The sequence below is a fragment of the Apodemus sylvaticus genome, chromosome 7, assembly GCF_947179515.1.
Source record: "Apodemus sylvaticus chromosome 7, mApoSyl1.1, whole genome shotgun sequence".
In the NCBI taxonomy this organism is placed as follows: Eukaryota; Metazoa; Chordata; class Mammalia; order Rodentia; family Muridae; genus Apodemus; species Apodemus sylvaticus.
Window position 1 is genome coordinate 72,101,833 of NC_067478.1, and position 23,545 is coordinate 72,125,377.

The 23,545-nt window shown below is 43.3% G+C and overlaps 1 protein-coding gene across 2 annotated transcripts in view; it reads right to left on the reverse strand.

Annotated features, from left to right (window-relative positions):
• Ptpn9 (protein tyrosine phosphatase non-receptor type 9) overlaps window positions 1-22,188 on the reverse strand; it is a 75,794-nt gene extending 53,606 nt beyond the window's left edge. Inside the window, exons 1-2 of one of the 2 annotated variants that reach the window (XM_052188269.1) lie at window positions 22,097-22,135; window positions 7,817-7,970 (exon numbers count right to left, since the gene is read on the reverse strand). Coding sequence is in view for 1 of the 2 variants with exons in the window: in XM_052188268.1 (XP_052044228.1) it covers window positions 22,097-22,159 (63 nt within the window). In the remaining variant the exon portion in view is untranslated. Of the gene's footprint in view, window positions 1-7,816; window positions 7,971-22,096 lie in introns of both variants that reach the window. The other variant, XM_052188268.1, reaches the window with a different exon arrangement.
• Window positions 22,189-23,545: the final 1,357 nt, after the last annotated feature.

Here is a 23,545-nt window from a genome sequence, read left to right on the forward strand (position 1 = left end):
ACTCTTTAGCTTCCAAACCCCTGGTTCAAGTGACCCTCTAGTGTAGTTGGGATGTACATGCAACCACATCTAGCTTATTCCAGGAACTTTTTCTAAGTTTAAGCTATAAGATATACTTAAAAAGTAAAACTAAAGAAAGCATATTACTCTTTTATAGCCAATACTCTATACACTCTTTTATGGGCATTAATTAGGAATTTCTAAAGTTTTTTTTTTAAGTTTTATTATGCTACATGACTCAGAGGAGCATGTCACAGCACACCTATAGAAGTCAGAAGAAAACCTTGTGGAGTTGGCTCTTTCTTTCCAGCTTTATGTACAACTCTTAGGATCAAACTCAGATGGCCAAGCTTACAAGGCTGTTACACACTGAGTCTTCCTGCCACCTCTGGCATGCATTTGTTTGTTTAAAGGCACAGACTCACTGTACAACTTTAGCTGACAACTTTCCAAGATCTTCTAGCTCAGCTCTTAAGTGCCTCAGCTGCCACACCCAACTAAACATAATACTTTAAAAGGATTCTGGAGGTTGAAGAGATAGCTCAATGGATCGGGAGCTTACTACACAAACATGAGGGGCCCAGGCTTGTGTCCAAGCACAGGCCAGGAGGTGGTGGCTCACGCCTTTAATCCTAATACTTGGGAGGCAGAGGAAAGTGGATCTCTCTGAGTTTGAGGCCAGCTTGGTCTACAGAGCAAGTTCTGGGACATCTAGGGTTTCACAAAGAAACCCTGTCTTAATAAAATCAAACTTTCTCCTCCCCAAAAAGGAAAAAAACAAAACAAAACAAAAAAGCCACGCACAGTAAGCACAGTAGGGTGAACCTATAATCCCAGCACTAGAAGGCAGAGAGACTGGGAGGTGTGAGGGCTTACCTAGCAAGGTTAGCTCAACCAGGTTAAGAAGACTTTGTCTCAAAAAATAATGTGGGGGCTGGAGAGATGGCTCAGCGGTTAAGAGCACTCCCAGCAACCACATTGTTTCTCACAACCATCTGTAATGGGATCTGATGCCCTCTTCTGCTGTGTCTGAAGATAGCTGCAGTGTACCAACATGCATAATATAAATAAATCTTTAAAAAAAATTAATGTGGAAAGCAATAGAAGCCACCCAACATATACCCTCTCCCCCCATATATACTTATAATTGCCCCTCCCCCACACACACTAATTTTAAATTAAGTCAGGCAAAGTGGGTGGCATAAACCTATAATCCCAAAATTTGGAGTCAATGAAGGAGAATAAGGGGTTCATGTCTATCTAAGCCACTTAGAAAACTTAAGGCCTCTGGGAAGTGGCGGTGCAAGTCTGTAATCCTAGCACTCTGGGAGGCAGAGGCAGGCGGATTTCTGAGTTTGAGGCCAGTCTGGTTTATATAGTGAGTTCCAGGACAACCAGGGCTATACAGAGAAACCCTGTCTCAGGAAAAAAGAAAAAAAAAAGAAGAAGAAAAAAAGAAGAAAAAAAGAAAAAAGAAAAAGAAAAAATCCAAAAAACCAAAAGAAAGAAAGAAAAAAGAAAAACAACAACAACAAAACAAACGATTCTACCAACTGATTCTATCCTCCAACAGTCTTCATTGCAAGGCCAAAGGCCTTGAACCACTAGTCTTAGACAGGCCCCTTCCACATATTTCCTGCTAGAGGCAGTTGCTAATGTTGACTAAACACAAGCGGCGCCCCTTCTTTCCAGTTTTAAAAGCTCCTCTCTAATTCAGTCATGGTGGTACAGGTCTGTAATTACAGCTATTAAGAAGAGAAAGCCTTGTCTCAAAAAAATTTTAAGTAAAATAATCAGGAGGTGCAGTGAGGGGTGGAGCTGCAGCCCGTAGGTAGAGTGAGTGCTTGCCTACAACACACAAGGCCAGAGCCTACTACAACAAACTCAAAACAAAAAACTCTCTAGCAAAGAGTAAAAGTATAAAGAACTCCCCAAAACAACAACAACAAAAAAATAATTCGACAACAAAAACTTTAAATTGTCATAAGAGAAAGTTCATTTCAAGATATTTTGAGGCCAAAGATTATAACATAAAAGCAGCAGAATTTGAAGAACAGGAAGCTCCCTACAATTCAGAAAGCAGGAAGTCCACTGCTTACTGCAGTGGACAGAGCCTCCAGGCAGTTTCCAACGCTAGGCATTCCTGTTGGCTGAGTGAGTGAGCCACAACCACAGGGCAGCAGCTCACAGAAGAGTGATCTCAAGCCAAGCTGTGCTGTAAGAGCTTCTGCAGCATGGGGTTTTTGGCTTTGTTTGTTTGTTTGTTTGTTTGTTTGTTTGTTTTAAGACAAGGTTTTGTTATGTAGCCTTGGCTATCCTAGAATTAGTTCTATAGGGCTGGAGAAGATGGCTCAGCAGTTAAGAGCACTGGCTGCACTTCCAAAGGTCTTGAGTTCAATTCCCAGCAACCACAGAATGGCTCACAACCTTCTGTAATGGCATCCTATGCTCTCTTCTGGTGTGTCTGAAGAGAGCAATAGTGTACTCATATATGTAAATAAATAAGACCTTTAAAAAAATAGAATCAGTTCTATAGACTAAGCTAGTCTCAGATTCTTAGAGATCTACCTGCCTCTGCCTCATGAGTGCTGGGATTAAAGGCGTGCTCCACCACCACCACCACCACCACCACCACCACCACCACCACCACCTGGCCAACAGCTGATTTTGGGTCTGTCTGAGTACACTCTTCTAGTTAGTGAATGTGTAAATGGCAATGGTTCCTCGGCCTAGGATCCCATCTGGTTTAGGTTATACAAACCCTAACTCTCTCCTGTAATAATGTACCTAGGATTGTTTTGAGTTTGTTGTGCTAGGTTCCGGCCTTGTGTGTTGTAGGCAAGCACTCTACCTACGGGCTGCAGCTCCACCCCTCACTGCACCTCCTGATTATTTTACTTAAAAAAAAAAAAAAAAAAAAAAGGCCGGGCGGTGGTGGCGCATGCCTGTAATCCCAGCACTCTGGGAAGCAGAGGCAGGTGGATTTCTGAGTTCGAGGCCAGCCTGGTCTACAGAGTGAGTTCCAGGACAGCCAGGGCTACACAGAGAAACCCTGTCTCGACAAAAACCAAATCCAAAAAAAAAAAAAACTTTTGTTTGTTTTTTTTTCAAGACAGGGTTTCTCTGTGTAGCCCTGGCTGTCCTGGAACTCACTTTGTAGACCAGGCTGGCCTCAAACTCAGAAATTTGCCTGCCTCTGCCTCCCAAGTGCTGGGATTAAAGGCATGTGCCATCACCGCCCAGCTACTTAAAACATTTTTGAGGCAAGGCTTTCTCTTCTTAGTAGCTGTAATTACATGCTAGATTATGTATATACATACACGTTCCTCTTCAATGCACTTGGCAATCTCAGAATCCCCTTGGACTTTCACATGTATGGGAAAAAATATATATATATATATATACCAATCTCTATGAACAATGGTATGGATTTCTTCATCCCTAGAAACAATCAAGTTTAGATAGTTTTCTTAAAAATAAAAGGGATTTTACTTTTATAAGTGTGTGTGTGTGTGTGTGTGTGTGTGTATACACATGTGAGTGCAGGTACCTGTGGAGTCCAGAAGAGGGCACTGGATGCCTCTGGAATTGGAATTACAGGCAGTTTTGAGCCTCCTGCTGAGAATGCTCTGCACTGAACTCGGGTCTTGAACAGTAAGAGCAGTATATGGTTTTTATCACTGATCCAATTTCCAACCCAAATTTAGGTAGCCTCTATTCAAGTACATTTCCAATGTAACAAGTATGAAAACCAGAAGGTCTGATACAGCTCTAAATGAATCACTGGGTACATGACGAACACTATGGCCAACTGTATAGTTCAAGTGAACTTTCAGGGAGAATTTACCATCTCATGTGCATTCATATTAAAATCAGATGCATCTCAGGAAAGGACATTTGCAGTAGGAAAAGTAAACACATGACATAACCTATCAAACAAGCCACCCTCATTATGCCCCTAATAACCACATTCTTCCATCTTTTAACTCCATCAAAGAAAGCCACAACAATTATTAGAGCTAGCCAGGCAATGTTGGCACAGGCCTTTAATCCCAGAACTCAGGAGGCAGAGGCAAACAAATCTCTGTGAGTTCAAGGCCAGCCTGGTCTACAGATGTATTCCAGGACAGCCAAGGATACACATAGAAACTGTCTATGAAAAAAGAAAAAAACATCAAAAAGAAAAACAAACAAAAAACAATAATGGGGAGTCCTTGAGTACCATAGTGACTTGAATAAAAATGTTCCCCATAGGTTCATTTATTTGAATGTCTGCTCACCAGGAAGAGGAATTGTTGGAAAGAACCAGAGGATTAGGTGTGGCCTTACTGGAGGACGTGTATAATGAGGTTTCAACGTCTGTTCCTCTGACAGCACATCAAGGTGTAGCCCTCAGCTGCAGCTCCGGTACTAGGCTTCCCTACATGATAATGGACCAAGCCCCTAACACTGTAAGCAAACTCCTAATTAAACACTTTCTTTACAAGAGTTGCCTTGATCTCTTACAGCAATAAAGCAAACAGTGACTAAGGCAACTACTTTCACTCATGCGTCCTGCTTCTCTCTTGCACTGCATTCTTATCTTTTCTACTATTTTGCTCTGAATAGTTTCCTTACCAGTATGTTCAAGTATTTAAATCAGAGGTCAAGAACCTGGAAGCACCCAACCCTAACCATATGGTGGAACAGGAATGAACATACACACACTACCACCACCACCTCCACCACCACCACCACCTCCACCACCATCATCACCACCACCTCCACCACCACCACCACCTCCACCACCACCACCACCTCCACCACCACCATCACCACCACCTCCACCACCACCACCACAATAATAATAATAATAATAATAATAATAATAATAATGCAATACTTTAAAAGCTTAAGAAAATAAACCAGAGTATGAGGTCATTTTTTGTTAGACAATAGTTTGAGGACAGCCTAGACTACTTGAACCCTCTCTCAAAAGGAAAAAGATAATGAAAAGGTAAAGGGGAGGGAGTGCGCAGAGAGAAGACTCGGGAGTTAAAAGGCTCTTTTCAGAGAACCCAAATTTATTCCCTGGCATTTTATGTCAGGCAACTCTCTGCGGCCCCTAACTCGAGCTCCAGGGCAACCTGACCTTTGGCTTCTTGTACATCTGCACTTATGTGCACAAACCCACATACAAACATACACACATAATTTAAAATACTATTTTAAATATGGCTGGAGGGGACTAGAGAGATGGCACAGTGGTTAAGAGCACTGGCTGTTCTTCCAGAGGATCTAAGTGTGATTCCCAGCACTTTCAGAGCAGCTCACAACAGTCCTAGGGGAGCTGGTGTCCTCTTCTGGTTTTCATGGGTACTACAAGTACACAGTACACAGACATACATTCCAGCAAACACAGACATAAGATAAAAATAAAATCTTAAAACAAGAAATAGGGCTGCAGAGATGGCTCAGTGGTTAAAAGCCTATACTGCTCTTCCAGAGGAGCTGAGTTTGAGTCTCAGCACTCACATCAAGTGGCTCACAACCATCTGAAACTCCAGCTCCAGAAAAGTCCAAATCTTCTGGTCTCTGCAGGTACCTACACTCATGCACACATTCCTACAACTTCACACAGAAACACTGAGACAGACACAGTATAAAATAATAATAATAAAAATGTATAAATTAATAAAGAGGTGTGTGCACCCCTGTTCTTTGGGTTTCTAAGACAGGGTTTCACTATGTCCCTCAGAATGGCTTAGGACTTCCTGAGGAATCCAAACGGTTCCTGCTTCAGCATCCCCCCTGCTGGAATTACAAATATGTATGAACAATCACACCCTTCCAAGAATGCAGATTTTCTTGACTCAGATTCCAAAATTAGCTCAGTGATACTGTAGAGGTAGGCTTGCCTCGAGTTCATGGCAATCCTCCTGCCTCAGCCTCTACAATGCTAGCATTACAAGCACAAGCTCACATTCAGCTCTCTCTAATGTCTGAGTGTTGCTATGAAGTAGCTTTTCCATTAAGTGAAGTAATAACCAGTCTATTTTCTGTTTCAAGTTAATGAATCTGAACTGAAATAATTTTTAATCATTTCTTTTATTTTATATTACGAGGGATTTGCCTGCATATGTGCATGTGCATCATGTGCATAAAGTGCTGTTGGAGGCCAGAAGAAGGCATTGGATCACCTTGAACTGGAAGCTACACGTGTTTGTAAGCCTCCATGTAGGTTCTAGAAACTGAACCTAGGTCCTCTGGAAGAGCAGCGTGCTTTTAGCTGCCAAGCTTTCTCACCAGCCTGGGATATTTTTTAAGGCAGAGCCAGGGTCTCATGATGCCAGACTAGTTTTGAATATGAGATATACCTTAGGATGACCTTGAATTCCTCTGATCCTCCTGTGTCTACTTTGAGTACTAGAATTACAAACATATACCACCAAGAGGCCACTTTTTTAAAGTAGTAAGTAAAATGAGAGTAATGGATCATGGTAGGGCCAGAGCCAACCCTTAGGGAACATACTTGAATAAATGTTAAACCTGTCAAGCAAAGACTTATACCTGGCCTAAACAGAAGCAGAAACTAAGGAAAGTCATCTCTAGGGCTGGAGTTAAGATCACTGGCTGCTCTTACAGAGGACCAGGGTTAGGTTCCCAGCACCCACACGGTGGTTCCATCCATAACTCTAGTTCCAGGGCAGAGCATTCTTCTGAATTCTATGGGAACCAGGCATGCAAGTGATATACATATATACATGCATCCAAAAACATTCATACACATAAAATTAATTAATTAATTAATTAAAAATTCCGGGCAGTGGTGGTGCATGCCTTTAATCCCAGCACTTGGGAGGCAGAGGCAGGTGCATTTCTGAGTTCGAGGCCAGCCTGGTCTACAAAGTGAGTTCTAGGACAGCCAGGGCTACACAGAGAAACCTGTCTCACAAAACCAAAAAATTAAAATAACAAATAATAAAAAAATAATTTCTCATCTACTATTTAGGTCACAGCCTTTCATAGTTCAGACCAAAATGACACATCCCAGAATAAAAAAATAATGTGAGCCATAGGTCATGGGACCTCTCAGCTTCTGTATCCTGTCCCCAGTCTCCATGCTTAAGAGCTTAAAGCTCAGCTGGATGTGGTGAAGCACACACCTTTACCTTTACTCCTAGCACTTGAGGAGCAGAGGCAGGCAGATCTCTTAGTTCACGGCCAGCCTGGTCTACAAAATAAATTCCAGGCTAGTCTGGTATGCAAACAAGTTCCAGAACAGACAGGACTATAAAAGATAAAAAAAAAATAAAACAACAACAAAATTGATACTATCTCAATTAGGGGGAGGGGAAGAATCTAATGCTCACCAGAACTTAAGGGGTTGAAGTACAAGACCGGAGAATTCAAGAGCATTTGGGTGTAGTAGCTCACCCCTGCAATCCCAACTCCTGAGGCAAAGGCAGGAGGACTGTCAGGATCCTTGGGCTGCAGTGTAAAACCTAATCTCTAGAGACAAGAAAAAGAAGAAAAAACAAAAACAGAAAACAGACTCGGAGACTAGTCTTTTTTCTTTTTTTTTAAAAGATTTTATTTATTTTATGTATATGAGTACACTGTTGCTGTCTTCAGACACACCAGAAGAGGGCATCAGATCCCATTACAGATGGTTGTGAGCCACCATGTGTTTGCTGGGAATTGAACTCAGGACCTCTGGAAGAACAGCCAGTGCTCTTAACTGCTAAGCCATCTTTCCACCCCACTCACCCCCCCCCTTTTTTTTAGCTACATAGTTATATCCTTATCCCCCAAATAAAATAAACCCAACACTAACCTTTAGATTCTATTTTGGTGCTGGGGATAGATGGCATATGATAGGACTTGCTCCAGCATTCCAGCCACATCTCCAAACCACCAATCAGCTTCTAAGAATTCTTTCTAAAAGCAGGTAGCAGACATAGCTGACTCCAGGTCCTCAGCCCTGAAAACTGCAAGCCGAGTAAAGTATTATAGGAGTTTCTCCCCCAGTTCCAAAGAAGCAGGAACAAAAACTAGCAATTACTCCACTAGCTGAGAAAAAACTAAGAGTTGGTTTTATTTGTTTTTTAAAAGAGTCTCACTATGTTGCCCAGGTTAGCCTCAAATCCAGCCTTTTCTCATGCAAAACAAATTCCCTGCCACTCTGAACTTCCTCCCAGTCTTTCTGATGGTATGCAGACAGAAAATGTTCTAGTAATTAATCAAGAAAAATAAAATATGCTATCATCTGATATTTTAAAGCAGGATGAAAATAGAAAATATAAAATAACTGAAAAACTGAGTTAGGGCTCATTTCCAGAGTATTAAGGTTGTAATGAGCCATCCTTTCTGATATAAAATGAGGCCTATGTTGTTTTCAAGAAGAGAAAGCCATAGTTAGAAAAGTTTATCCCAATATGTTAATCCTGACAGATGTGGAAGCTCACACCTGTAATTGAAGATCTAGGATCTGAAAATAATAGGTCACATTCTAGGAGAAAACCTGTAGGTGTTTAATATTTACAAGACTATTAATTCCAAAACTCAGACTCCAAAAATTTAAGAGTAAAATTCGTATTTTACTCTTATTTCCAAATATTCTTAAACCCAAATAACACCTCACCTAATCGCTGACCACATACTTAGTAACTGCAGTAATGGGCTGAGAGTCTTCACCTCTCCTTTCATTTCTCTCCTGTGCTCTGCATAGGCGATGCCTTGGGAAAGCCTCATTTTAACATCATGAATCATATGATCCTTGACGTCTGGTTCCTTCCAGGGGGACAGATGACATTTAGCAAAAGACATGTAAGACTGTGGGAAAGGAAAGTTCTCAGCCACAAGAAAGGACAAACCCCTGCCCTTGGGAAAAGGGCCAAAAATCTTTGAAGTACTCTTTACAGCAGTTAAATATTTAACTTTAGCCAGGCAGTTCTGATGCATGCCTTTAATCCCAACACTAGGGAGGCAGAGGCAAGTGGATCACTGTGAGTTTGAGGTCAGCCTGGTCTACAAAGCAAGTTTTGGAACAGCTGCTAAGGCTTCACAGAGAACCCCTGGGTAGTAGTAGTGGTAGTAGTAGTAGTAGTAGTAGTAGCAATAGTAGTCGTAGTAGTAGTAGTAGTAGTAGTAGTAAATAACAACAAAATATTTAAACGAGTCTATTAGGAAAAACCCAAAGTATAAAATTAGAATTGATTTTTGAAAGCTATACTATAAAGATTTCAAGCACTCATTTTTTAATATTCATAAAAGCCCACACAAGGGCTAGCAGTTGTCACTTAGAGGTAGAGAAACTGCCTAGAATACACAAAGCCAAGTTTGATCCATAGCAACACACACACATACACACCAGAACACTAAAAGGCCAGAGAGACGTCTCTACAGTTAAAAGTGGGTGCTGGTCTTCCAGAGGACCAGTTTACAACTGCCTGTAACTCCAGCTCCAAGGGATACAAAAGCCTCTTCTGGGTATTTCAGACACTCCACTCATATGCACAAACCCACCACAGACACACATATATGCATATAGTTAACACACACACACACACACACACACAAAATCAACCAGGAGTGATCTTTGAATTGAAGGCCATGCTGGTCTACAAAGCAAGTTTCAGGCTAGCCAAGTTCACAAGGTCTCCCTCTCTCAAAAAAGCAAACTAGTTAAATATTAATAAATTTTTTAAAAAACCACTAAATATATAGATCCCAGGGTGATTCCAAACAATTGTTCCTCCTTAGGATTGGTTTAAGTAACTAAATCCCCAAAAGTTCAATATTCAAAGGAATGTAATAGTGGCTAATTTGATTGACTGTTTACAGTCACACTAAGTGCTCAAGTGAGTCCTTTTTAGTCCTTACAATGCTATAATATCTAAAATAAGGATTTTCTTTACAAACTTTTCAAATAAATATTAATAGGTAACTCACAGCAGTGATTTTCCAAGGCCAGTCTGGGCCAGATAATGAAATTATGTCTTACAAGAACAAGCAAGGCATGGTAGCACAAACTTTTGATATCAGCACTCAGGAAGCACAGATAGAATAGGAGTTTAAGGCCAGCCTGATCTAGTTAAAAGTTCTAGGCTAACCTGGTCTATAGTGAGAACACTGGCTCAATTTTTTAAATTTGTAGTTCATTAAAATAAAATAAAATAAACTAGGGCTGGGAGTATAGATCAATATTAGATCACATGTTCAGCATTTATTGGGTCTTAGGTTCAATCCCTAGCACTAACATAATAGGCGGGAGGATTCCAGGCCCAGAAGGGGACAGGAACTCCACAAGAAGACTAACAGAGGCAACTAACCTGAGACCCTGGAGGCTTTCAGAGTCTGAATCACCAAGCAAAGAAAACACACAGGCTGGACACAGGTGGCTGTGCAGCTTCTTCATGTGTGTCCCTAACAGAGCGGGGCTGTCTCTCCCTGTAGCCTGCCTTGGAGCCCTTCCCCTAGGTGTGCTGCCTCCTCCGGCCTCAGTGGGGGAGGAGCACCTAGCCTCACAGAGACTTTAAGTGCCAGGGTGGGAAGATACCCAGGGGCCCTATCTGCTCAGAGGAGAGGGGGCTGGGGGATGGAGGGGAAACTGCAGGAGGGGCTGACTAGGAGGGGGCATTGAGCAGGCTATAAAGTAAGTAAACAAGCCAAATTAAATTTTAAAAAGTAATGAAATGAATAAATTAACCATACACTAGACATTTCTAATCCCAACTTGCTGGAAGCTGAGGCAGTAAGATTTCAGGTGTTCAAGGGCAGATTGGACTATATTGTGAGTTTCAGGACATCCTGGACCACATAACAAGTTCCGGTACAGACTGACCTACACTGTAAGATAATGCCTCAACAGGCGGATTTCTGAGTTCGAGGCCAGCCTAGTCTACAGAGTGAGTTCCAGGACAGCCAGAGCTATACAGAGAAACCCTGTTTCGAAGAAAAAAAACCAAATCCAAAAAAAAAAAAAAAAGAAAGAAAGAAAGAAAGAAAGAAAAAGATAATGCCTCAATAATGATAATAATAATAATAACCCTTAGTAGTAGTCACTTCTGTATAAATTAATATTTCTGCATCCAAAGATATGTTTTCTTTTTCTTGTTTCTGTTTTTTGGGGGACAAGTTTTCTCTGTGTAGCCCTGGCTGTCCTAGAACTTGCTCTGTAGGCCAGGCTGACCTTTAACTCACTGAGATCTATTGCCATCTGCCTCTGTCTCTCCGAGTGCTGGAATTAAGGCATGCACCACCATCACACAGTTCATTAATTTACTTTTTATTTGTATTACATGTTTATTTACTGTGTTTGTATGCATGTGTGTACGTGCACATGTAAAGATCAGAGGACAAGATCAGTCTGGCCTCACACTCTCCATTTTCTGCCTCAGTCTCCCAAGTGCTAAGATTTTATAAGCTTGTTATTAGCATACTGGAGATTAATTTCTTTTTATGTGAAAGAATATAAATTATCCAACCCATTGTTAGTTGGCAATGAACAGAATTATAAATACTTAAGAGAATTGCTATATTGTCCTACACTGTCAATTGCTACTGGAATAACCATGTAAGACCCTACAAGGCTATAAGTACTGAATTTAAGTATCATTATACACTTCTAGTTGACTCACTATTTATGGTTTACTCCTTTTTCAGTGTGTGTGCCTGTGTCTTGTTGATCCCATATTCAACAATTAGGCCAGGACGTCTGGCCAGGGAGCCCAGGGATCCTCCTGTCCCCACTTCCCCAGCTCTGTGATGACAAGTGTTCACCACCAACACCCAGAACTTCTTTGTGAATTCTGGAAATCAAATCAGGTCTTCACGTTTACAAAGTAAGCCCAGGGAGTCCAAGGATCCTCCTGTCCCCTTTTTGTGAAACAGAATCTCACTCTTTAGTCCAGGTTGGCCTGAAACTCATGGCAATCCTCCAACTTCAATTTCCTAGGTTTAGATTACAATGCAAGCCACCATGACTTTCTGTAGGCATACTTTTTTAAAGCTTTTTTATTGGGTTCTTACACCTACCACCCTTCTAATCTTTATTCCACCCTAATCCATTCCAATCCCACAACACTAGATAGGAGAGAGAAAGTTAGAGGGAAAAGGGGGTGTAGACCTTTTTAGACTACTTCCTACTGATTATGGGCTTTAGGTTCCTTGGGGCAAGACCAATCTCCATAGTCAGGATATCTCCAACCAGTAAACCAGCAAACCAGCAAGCCAGTAATCTGGCAATCCGGTAATCCAGCAATCTGGCAATCCAGCAATCAGGCAATCCAGCAATCTGGCAATCCAACAATCCGGCAATCCAGCAATCCAACAATCCGGCAATCCAGCAATCCAGCAATCCGGCAGCAGCCACCACACAAAGCAGCTGTAGCACAGGGAGCAAAAGCCACCACAGGCCCTTTCAGGGCTCTCCCATCTATACCCTTCTTTAGAGTCCCCAGAATTATACTATCTAGAGCTGGCAAAGATCACGCCCCTCCTAGAATATGAGATACATCCTAGTTTACAGCTGTGGACAAACTGAAGCAGCCCCATACCCTTATAAAACCAGGTTTTTTCCTTACTTTTGGGGGGCAGGGGTGGAAGACAAGGCCCACTATATAGCTGTCCTAGAGCTCACTGCTGCAGACTGATGGCCGCATCACACAGGTCTATATGCCTGCTTCTAACCTATAAACACTGGGATTAAAGGTGTGCCCCAACACAGCCAGCAATAAAACAAGGTTTTTGGGGTTGTTTGAGACAGAATTTCTCTCAACATATTCCTAGCTGTCCTGGAGCTAGACTTAAGTTCACTCTTCTTCCCACGTACTAGGATTAAGGCATGCACCCCACACCCAGAAATAAAAACCATATTTTAAGACGCACTATCAACCGAGGCTGGAAAGGTTCCATAAGAAATAACACTTGGGTTTTTTTTTTATCAATTCTTTGTGAATTGCCCTCCAATCCCATTCATCTCCCTGTGCCTCTATCTTCCATCTGCCCTCACAACCTCCCCCAACAAAAGAAAATATTTTTTAAAAAATAAATAAGAATCTAGTCATGAGTCAGGCGATGGTGGCTGTAATCCCAGCACTCTGGGAGGCAGAGGCAGGCAGATTTCTTAGTTCAAGGCCAGCCTGGTCTATAGAGTGAGTTCCAAGACAGCTAGAGCTATACAGAGAAATCCTGTCTCAAAAAAACCAAAATCCAAAAAACAAAATAAAAAATAATCTAGTCATGAAAACTGTGGTATATCCCACAGTATACCCGTTTGTCCTCACTTCTTTGCTTGCAAATGTTCATTGCAATGAGTCACAGGTCAAGCTCGAGACCTCTGGTTCCTGTCACACTATTAATACTGGATCCTAATTGAGACTCCTCTCAGATATCCTGATGTCATCCTGTGTCATGGAGAACCTGCAGCTCTGGATCTGTGAACTAACCTCTTCACATGTGCCAGTAGATGTCGGGATAGGCCAACACAAAACCTTGTATCAGAGCCTGAGTGGTAGCCGAGTTGGTCTGCCTGCCGGCTCTACGTACGCACACCACCAGGATTAGTTCTCTAGCACTGCCCCGGGCAGCCCACCCAATGCCTTAGCTGGCAAAGTGGAGGAAGCTCTCTTGAATGCAGCAGCCACAAAGGGGGTAGGTGGCACTTGTTACTCAAGCCTGAGGATCTGAGTTTGGCTCTTAACACATTAAGAATCTGGTCCTGGTATACAGATGCCTTTAGCCTTGGCACTGTGGAAAATGGGGAGCATGGAGACAAAAGGATCACTGGGGATTAATGGATACCAGTGTAAGTCCAGTGTAAGGAACAGACCCTGGCTCATGCGCACGTGCACGCAAGCTATCAAAACCAAACAAGTGTATCAATATATAAATTCCCCAAATTAGCTGCTATTTATATGCCCACCGTGGTGTGTGTGTGTGTGTGTGTGTGTGTGTGTGTGTGTGTGTGTGAACTCAGAAGCTCAGAGGCCATTAGCCTGTCCTATGCAGTTTGCTGCCAAGTGGTCCATATATATATGGATAAATTAGCCACTTGCTTCATAAGAAATAATGAAGTTAAATAGAATAAACATTGACAATGGAGACAAAACAACACAGACATGGATAGAAATTACACTTCATCATCTGCTTGGTAAGTGATCTTGGGCAATTTTCCTCTTTCACTCTGAATTTTGTTTGCAAAATGACAAGATTTAATTCCAGTTTCCACTCGTATTAACTGTGTGAGAAATGCCTAACACACGTGGTATTTCTGCCTTTCAGCTAACATCAAGCAGAGAGAGATTCAACAGTCTGACTCAAAGGAAAAGCTCAGAAACAATTACTTATTATTTTGCTGTTGTGTACATAACCCTCTTAAAGATGTTTTTTCTTATAACCTCACTTTAGACTCTATCTATTGAAGAACTAAATGAACACAAGAACTAGAGGCAGAGAAGTAGTTCAGTTGGAGGGTTGGCCTAGCCCACACAGGACCCTGCATTCCACCTTTACAGCAGCAGGCACAGAATAACAGTGTTAAGGAAATTGAAGGCGCTCATCATCAACCTAAGTCTGGGTTCCCAGACTCACATAAAAGCCAGACACAGTAGCAAATGCATCCCTGAAGGCAGAGACAAGAGACTCCTCAGAAGTTCAGAGGCCATTAGCCTGTCCTATGCAGTTTGCTGCCAAGTAGTCCTGTCTCCAATGCAATGAGACAGAGTGAGGAACACACACTATACTTACACAATACAAAACACACACAAAATAAGATTTAAGATAAATAAAATAACAAAATAAAGTGAAGGCAAGAAATACCATAATTGCAAATGAGAATTTATATCAAGTCAACACATGTCTAAAAAGGATAATAGAATGACAAAATATTCATGGCTTTCATTTTTAGCTTTTTGAGACAGTATCAACTTGTCCTCAAATTTGATGTATAGTTAAGGTTAAAGATGACTTTCTGATCCATCTGCCTCTCTCTCAAGTGCTGAAATTACAGGCCTGTGTACCACACTCAACTGTAATAATTATTTTCAAAAAGTTTAACAAAATTTGAAAAATTAAAATGACAGGGTTGGAGAAATGGCTTAGTGATCAAGAACAGCCATTTCTCCTGCAGAGGTTCAGACCCCAGATCCCACTCTGGACTCCTCAAAACATCCTGTAACTCCATCTCCAGGGTATTTTGATACCTCTGTTCTCTCCCAACACCCTCCCCACACACACACATTTAAAAGTGATGGAGTGGGGGAGATGGCTCAGAGGTCAAGAGCATGAGCTACTCTTCCGTAAGAGCCAAGCTGAATTCCTAGGCACCCATATGGTGTCTAACAACTGTCCTACCTCCAGTTCCAAGGGATCTGATGCTCTCTTCTGACCTCTACAGACACCAAGCGTGTACAAGGTGCACATATACAGGTAGAAAAAAACATTCACACACAAAATAAAACGAATTAATTTAATAAAAATGTAAACCTAACTCTTTAAAAGATAATATAAAGAAATTCAATTAATGGTCAGGGGATGTAGCTTAGTTAATGTTTACCAAGCATGCATAAAGCCATTGGTTTGATCACCAGCACCATATAAAATCAGACATGGTGACTCACCACTACAATCTGAGTACACAGTATGCAGAGGTGAGAAGGAATATCAGAAGGTCAAGGTCATCCGCATAGAGCCAGACTAGACTACAGGAAACATCATTTCAAAAACTCAAAAGACAGTAGTGGCAAGGAGTCTAGAAGGATGGCTCAGTTGGTAACATGGCTGCTTTACAAGCACAAGAACATGAGTTTCACCCTCAGAACCCATGTAAAATTGTCAGACCTGGTAGTACGCGATTATAATCCCTGGGCCAGGGAAGTTTGAGACAAGAAAACCCACGGGCCTCATGCCAACTAGTTGAGTCTAATTGATGAGCTCCAAACTAGCAAGAGACTTGTCTCAAAGAACATGGAGGGTGCTGTGGTTTGAATGATTATGGCCCACAAAGGGGTAGATATCTGAACCCTGATTTCAGTTGTGGGAATCTTTTGGGAAGAATTAGGAGTTGTGGTGGAGGAGGTGTGGCATTGGGAGAAGGTTCTTCCTGATCATTAAGTTCTAATCTTGCTCGACAATTTTCATATGAAGGTGAGAAAAAGCAAAATGTTGCAGCTCAGTGGTTTATAGTCATGAAATCAGAGATGTGCAAACTCACTATAAATAACACAAAGGCCAGAAAGGTAGGAAAGAGCCAGTAAATGGGTTTAACCTAAGTGAGATCTAAGACTTCTTCCACAAGGAAATAAAAACTGAAAGGTAAAGACAAGGACTGAGGTCAAAATGAGAGGTGTTTCCAGAAGCGGAAAGCCTGTAGCAGGAGGAAACACAGCAAAAATAGAAAGCAGTATGCCTGAGGCAGAAACAGTGTGAAGGGCCAAAGAGATGGCTCAGCATTTAACAGTGCTTTCTGCTCCTGAAGAGGACCTGAGTTTAGTTCCCAGCATCTATACTGGACAGCTCATAACAACCCCTAACTCCAGATCCATGGTCTCTGACTCCTTCTTCTATCCTGAGAGTGCCTATGTACACACGGCACGCAAACATACACATAAACCAAAACATAAAAGACGTTAAAGTGGGAGTAGCTAAGGCCATAGGCTGTACAACATCTGAAGAAAAACGGAAAAACTCTTAAAAGGAAGACTACAGTGCATGCTTTTCCCAGAGACTCAGCTCAGCAGGTAAACAGTGACCACCTCAGGACAATCCTTGGCTCACACCTGGTGGAAGGAGACAACCAATTCCTGAAAGCTGGCCTCCTCTGACCTCTTCCTTCCTGCGGTGGCACATGATAAGACAGTAATCTAGACAAGAATGTGATCACAGTCAGCCTCAAGCTCACAATTCAAGAGATACTTAAGAAAGCCTGATGATACATTTCATACGAATGATACATTTTATACAAGGAATAAGGGCAACAAAGTGTCCAAAATTTTGATTGGCAAGCCTACAAAAAGACATACTTAATCTTCAGGAGGGAATAGTCCACAAGCAGCTGTAAAGCAGTTGAAACATTTCAAAAAGATTTAACCCCACCCTTTGAGTATATGCTAGTCCAGTATAATCTCCTATCTGATTACAGACTAGGGTTCCACGACAGAGAACAGCTCAATAGTACAGTGCCTGCCCTGAGCATGAAAGGCTCTGGGTTCTACCCCCTTTCCACAAAGAATTAAGTAAACAAATAGACATAAAACATAAGAACCAACTAACCTAACAATTTTCTTTTTCTTTTCCTTTTTTTTTTTTTTTTTTTGAATCCTTTTTCATTTTTGGAACATGGTTTCACTATTTAGCCCTGGCTGGCCTAAAAGTCACTCAGAGATCTTCCAACTCTGCCTCCCCAGTGCCACCAAGACTGACCTTAAGAATACCTTTTATAACCAATATGGTGACTCACACCTTTAATCACAACACTCTAGAGGCAGAAGCTGGGGATCTCTGAATTCAAGGCCAGTCTAGTGTACAGAGCAAGTTCCAGGACAGCCAGGGCTACACAGAGAAAGAAACCCTGCCTCAAACAAACAAAACAACTACAACAAAAGAGAGAGAGAGAGAGAGAGAGAGAGAGAGAGAGAGAGAGAGAGAGAGAGAGAGAAGGGGCTGGAGAGATAGCTCAGCAATTAAGAGCACTGACTGCTCTTCTGAAGGTCCTGAGTTCAAATCCCAGCACCCCACATGGTGGCTCACAACCATCTGTAATGAGATCTGATGCCCTCTTCTGGGGTGTCTGAAGACAGCTACAGTGTACTCACATATAACAAATAGATTAATTAAAAAAGAGAGAGAGAGAGAGAAGAAGAGGAGGAGGAAAAAGAGGAAGACTTTTAATTATGCTCAATATAGTAGAGCAAGCCTATAATCCCAACACTCAAGAATACTCTGCTAGCCAGGCATGGTGGTCCATGACCTTAATCCTAGCACACGGAAGGAATAGACAGGTAGATCTCTGTGAAATTAAGGCCAGCCTACTCTACACATCAAGTTCCACACCAGGGCCAGGCGGTGGTGGCACACGGCCTTTAATCCCAGCACTCGGGAGGCAGGCAGATTTCTGAATTCAGCCGGTCCACAAAGTGAGTTCCAGGACAGCCAGAACTACACAGAGAAACCCTGTCAGGATGGGGGTGAGGTGAGGGGGGTGGGAGGGTGGAAGGGGGAGGAGAGTTCCACACCAGTTAAGGCTACATAGGGAAACCTTGACTTTAAATAAATAAATTTGAAAATCTCATGTTTTATTGAACTAAAATAAGAAGCTATTATATTTGTAGTTCAACATTTTGGAGTGACTAGAAAGTCTGGCACTGGAAAACAGACATGGCTGAGTAAGTGTTTTTGTTTGGTTGGGGTATTTTACTAAGTCATAGTAATTTAATTTATATTTGTTCTTTTATAGGGTAGAGAAAGAAACCTCCAGTTACAATAATAATTCTGTGAATTACATGTTCCTTTTCTTTTCTTTTTCTTTTTTCAAGATAGGGTTTCTATGTGTAGCCCCAACTTGACCTGGAACTTGCTGTGTAGGGCAGACTGGCCTCAAACTCACAGAGATCCCTCCTGCCTCCTGAAACTTGCAGAGATGCCTCCTGCTTCCTGCAGTGCTGAAATCAAAGGTGTGTGCCACTGTAGCTGGCCACATCAGAGATTATGTACTACCAGGTCTGGCAATTCTACACTGGTTCTGAGGACTGCATGTCCTTATTCATTACTTTAAGTATTTACTTTCTTAGTTTTATGTTTTAATGCCATTTTCTCAGAACATGGAATTTTTTTTTTTTTAAGATGGGTTCTCATTAAGTAGCTATGGTTAACCTGGAACTGACCATATAGTTCAGGCTGTCCTCAAACTCACAGAGTACCAATTGTTTCTACCTTCCCAGAGATAGCTTAAAGTGAGTGCCACCAGGCCCAGAAAAGTGTCTCATACAGCTCTGGCTAGCTTCAAAATCACTACCTAGAGGTTAAAGAGATGGCTCAGTGCTTTAGAGTATGCGCTGTTCTTCCAGAGACCCAGGTTCACATCCCAGCATGTCCATCAAGCAGTTCACAGCCTTCTGTAACTGCAGGGGATTCAGTGTCCTCTTCTGAACTTTGTGGGCAACTACACTCATGAGCACATGCACACACAACGATAAAAATAAAAATAAAATATTCAAAACAATTCACTAACAAGGCTGGGAATGATCTTGAGCTCTTGAGCTTGTCTCCTCTGCTAAACATTAGAGTTACAGTGGTTTGTTCACACAATACCTGACTGAGGCCTTGACACTTCAAATCTGACGGAGCCCATGGGAAGTAAGACAGAAAAAGTCTCTTTTTAAAAAATCTGGCCGGGCGGTGGTGGCGCACGCCTGTAATCCCAGCACTCTGGGAGGCAGAGGCAGGCGGATTTCTGAGTTCGAGGCCAGCCTGGTCTACAGAGTGAGTTCCAGGACAGCCAGGGCTATACAGAGAAACCCTGTCTTGAAAAAACCAAATCCAAAAAAACCAATAGATTAAAAATAAATCTAACAGGAAGACAGTGCGAGAGCTTGTCTCAAAACAAACACTCACACACACACACACAAATAAAACAACAAAAATAGGAAGACAGAGTGAGAGCTTGTCTCAAAACACACACACACACAAATAAAACAACAACAACAAAAAAAAAACAAACAAAGAAAAAACACACACAAAAAACCAAACAAAAATAGCGACCACAAACAGTTAACTTGAAAAGGTCAACGCACTGTTAGCTCTTGGTTCTTCTCTTTTCCACTTCAATACCAAACCAAACTGTTCTCACCTCATAGGGGCATTTATTTTATTTTATGACTTATCTGATTCTAAAATCAATAATAAAGCCAATTAAAACCATTAAAGAATAAAAAGGGAAAAAATAGCTGTCTCTGGGTTTCCTAACGATAAACAATGCTCTTACTGTAAAAAAAAAAAAAAAAAAAGTGGAAAATCTTTTTTTTCTTTTATTAAAATCAAGAATGGCAAGAAAAAAAAAAGGTATTTCAGCCTTTCCTGAATATACTGTGTGACTACACAGTATTTTTAGCCCTCATTAGTATGTTCTTGCCTACATGTTTATAAAGATGAAAGACAAAGTCGCACTCTCAAAGAGCCTAAAATCATGCACGTGAAAAGAGAAGGGTAAGTAAAAATTGCTCTCAACACTGGGGATGTGGCCCTGGATCATTCCTCAGAACTGGAGAAGAAAGGGCACTAAAAAGTGGTATACGTACTGTGCGACGGACACATACACATCTTAAGACCATTTAAGGGATGAAAGAAAAATAATGAACATGTAAAAAAAAAATCAATAAAATAAATCAACCTGTGGTGCAGTGGTGGCCCTTTAGTCCCAGCACTCAGGAAGGAGAGGCAGGTGGATCTCTGTGAGTTCCGGGCCATCCTGGTCTACAGATGGGGAGAGCTTCAGGAGAGCCACGGATAGCTACACAGAGAAACTCTTGTCTCAAAAAAGAAAAAAAAAAAAATCAACCTAACCTACCACATTCCCACTGAGGCATCCCCCAGTACTGGCAGAGTGGGCGCCTTGGCCGCCTGCTTGCACTGTCTCACTAGCACTTTGAAAACACCCTGTTGAGTTACCAAGCTGTTACCAACTTTTTGCAAATTTGTTTTTTAAAAGGTATTTTTATTAAAGTATTTTTCCTCATGCGGAGTTTATCTAAAGTCAATAAGAGTATAGGTCTGGGGCCAAATACAAACAAAACAAAACATCATTTCCACAAAAGAAAAGTCAATGACTTTTCAAAAATCAGGTCTTGGGGTTGGAGAGAGTACTGGTTACTCTTTCAAAGGACCTGGGTTCAATTCCCAGCACTCACATGGCAATCACAGGTATCCATAATTCATTTCCTAGTGATTTGACAACCCCGCACAGACATATATGCAGGCAAAATACCAATGCAAATAAAATAAAAAATAAACCATAAAAAAAGGTCTTAAAAAAACCCATTAAACCAATGTGAGTTTATCAAAACAGACATCTCCCCACTACAGACTGCTAGCAAATGTGGCCTGTGAACAAAGGCGTGAGAGTGTGAAATAGGTTATTACCAGCGTGTCTCACCTTTTCCTCTTTCATTTATTTTATTTTTTTAAGGTACAAGCAGATTATGGCCATATTTGAGCACAGCCTATGTTTGGAAATGAGCAGTGCCAAGGAGAAATGAGCAAGGTTCTGAATCTCATCTAGTCCGCGTTGCCACAGCTGGAACAGGGGTGGGGTGGAGGGTCGGGGGTAAAGTTACAGGAGCCCTAGGCTTCTTCTCCCTTACTGAGGCCCCTCAAATGATAACGCAAGCTGCTCCTTTCTGGGAATTTAGTGTCACAAGCTTTAAAAAGGGACAATGGAACTCCAATGTGGGCTTCAGAAAGATGGAGACTGTCAGATGAGGTGGGGGCAGGGAAATGGGGACGAGAGGAAGAGCTTAGCCTGGGAAAGCAGAATAGGGAGGTCAAGGCCAGGGACTTGGGGAACTAGAAAACGGACAGATCTTTCAGGATCTGTCCAAGTAGGCCCGCCACAGCAGTCTGAAAGCCTGAAGGGCTCCTTTGAGAATCTGGGGCACCTATTTACCAGCGCTACCTCCCCCCATTCTTGGGAACGGAGACAACCACCTAAGAATCCTCTCCCAAATGGCTCTCCTTGCCCTTGAAAACAACTGACCCTCAAGAAAACAAAATGCAAAAGCTTCATGAGAGTAGAAGGGCCTGGAAAGATGTCTTGCAATCATCTAGTGGGGAGCCTGCCCCAGTTCGAGGAACTTTAATATTCATTGAAATGGAGAGGCTCGAAGGGTACCCCCCCCCCGGAAGTCTCGAGGCATAAGAAGCTCAGACCCAGGGGTCCCACGGCTCCCGGGATGGGCGGGCGATGGTCTGGGGTGCGGTCTCCGGCCCGGGGAGGCCAGCCCGCAGGCCTGAAGTGTGAGCAGGAGCGCGGAGGGCCCGGGGCGAGGAGCGCAGCCCGGAGAACGGAGGCCGGCCTAGGCCTCGGAGGCTCGGACACACCCACCGCTGCAGCGGCGCTTACCTGCTCCTCCTCGGGGGTCAGCTCCGGCGCCATGTCCGGCCGGGGCGCGGTCGCCGGCTCCATCTCGCCGCCGCCGAGGCTGGTCTGGTGGGCGAGCGCCAGAGCCCGCTGCACTCGCACTCCGCTTCTGCGGCCCGGCGCCTCAGCAGCTCTCGGTCGGCTCGCGCATGGTGCGAGCGCCCGGCGCCCGCGGCGGCTGCCAACGCCGCTCCTGCTGGCCGCGGAGGACCGACTGCCGCTCCCCGCGGAGAGGAAATGCCTCCTATTTGCTTCACTCCTTTCCTCACACCACCCCTCCTCTCCCGAGGAGGAGAAAGTGCGGGCGAGGAACTAACAGCAGTTCGAGGTCTTTTTGGTTTTTTTTTTTTTTTCAGGAATGCACAACTTTTCCAGCCCACCGCGAAGGCGCCTGGCGTGAGTTGGAGAAGGCCGTCGGCCTCCTGAGCCGCTTCACTCCGGGGCAGAGCTCGCCCGGCGCCTCGAGACCGCCCAGCCCGGGCGTCCGCGGGGATGCGGGCCCTGCGATCTGCTCCGTGGCCTCGCGGCCCAGTTCCTCAAAAGCCGCGGCGGCGACAGGGAGGGCGGGCGCGAGCGAGCGAGGAAAAGGCGTCCCCCTCCCGGCTCAGGGCCAGCGCTGCGGCCTGCGCCGCGTCCGCCCGAGCCCCCCGCGGCTCCATTGAGAAACTGAGCATCTCATTCACAAACAGGCGCCGGGGAGGGCCGGGCCGATCCGGGACGCTGTCCGAGAGGGGGAGACAGAGAGGAGCTGGGAGGAGGGGAGGCTGAGCGGAGCGGCGGGGGAGGGACTGCGGGGGACGAGAGGCGACTCCCCTAGGGGAGCAGGAGGAAGACGCAAATGTGAGTTAAAAGAGTCCAAAATTGCGCGAGAAGCGGTGCTCTTCCCGGCTTTCGCGGGCGGCTTCCACCTATTCATGGTAGAGTCTTAAAGGTTGCCTGTGAGGTCCAAGTTGATCAGATGCCTAGGATCTGAGGGATAAGCAAGGGGTGCATTTCCTTGCTCAATGAGTGTGTATCCTGTAGTCCAGCATCATTGTAGCTAATTTTAATCGGATACAAAGAAAGAGAGAGAGAAGGAGAGACAGAGACAGAGACAGAGAGATACATCCTGTATCAGAATTCGTTCAGGAAGCCCACGGCCTTTGCAAATGCTTGATTTTACTCTAGGGTAAACGCAGCAGTTTCAGTCTCTCAGGATAGGGGCATTATGAAGGCAGGGCTGGGCCTACTGTGATTTTTTTTAAAAAACCATTTTAGACCAAAGATAAATATTCCAGAAGGATCTCAACAAACCGGAGTGCCACAGCTAGTCCCCCAGGACTGAAGCCCAGGAAGAGCCAGGGGGTGGGGCTCGGAAAATAAAATGCTGTGCTTTGAAGCTCATGTTGGAGAACTTTTTAAAAACAGGGTGGAGCATGACCGCCCTCTTTA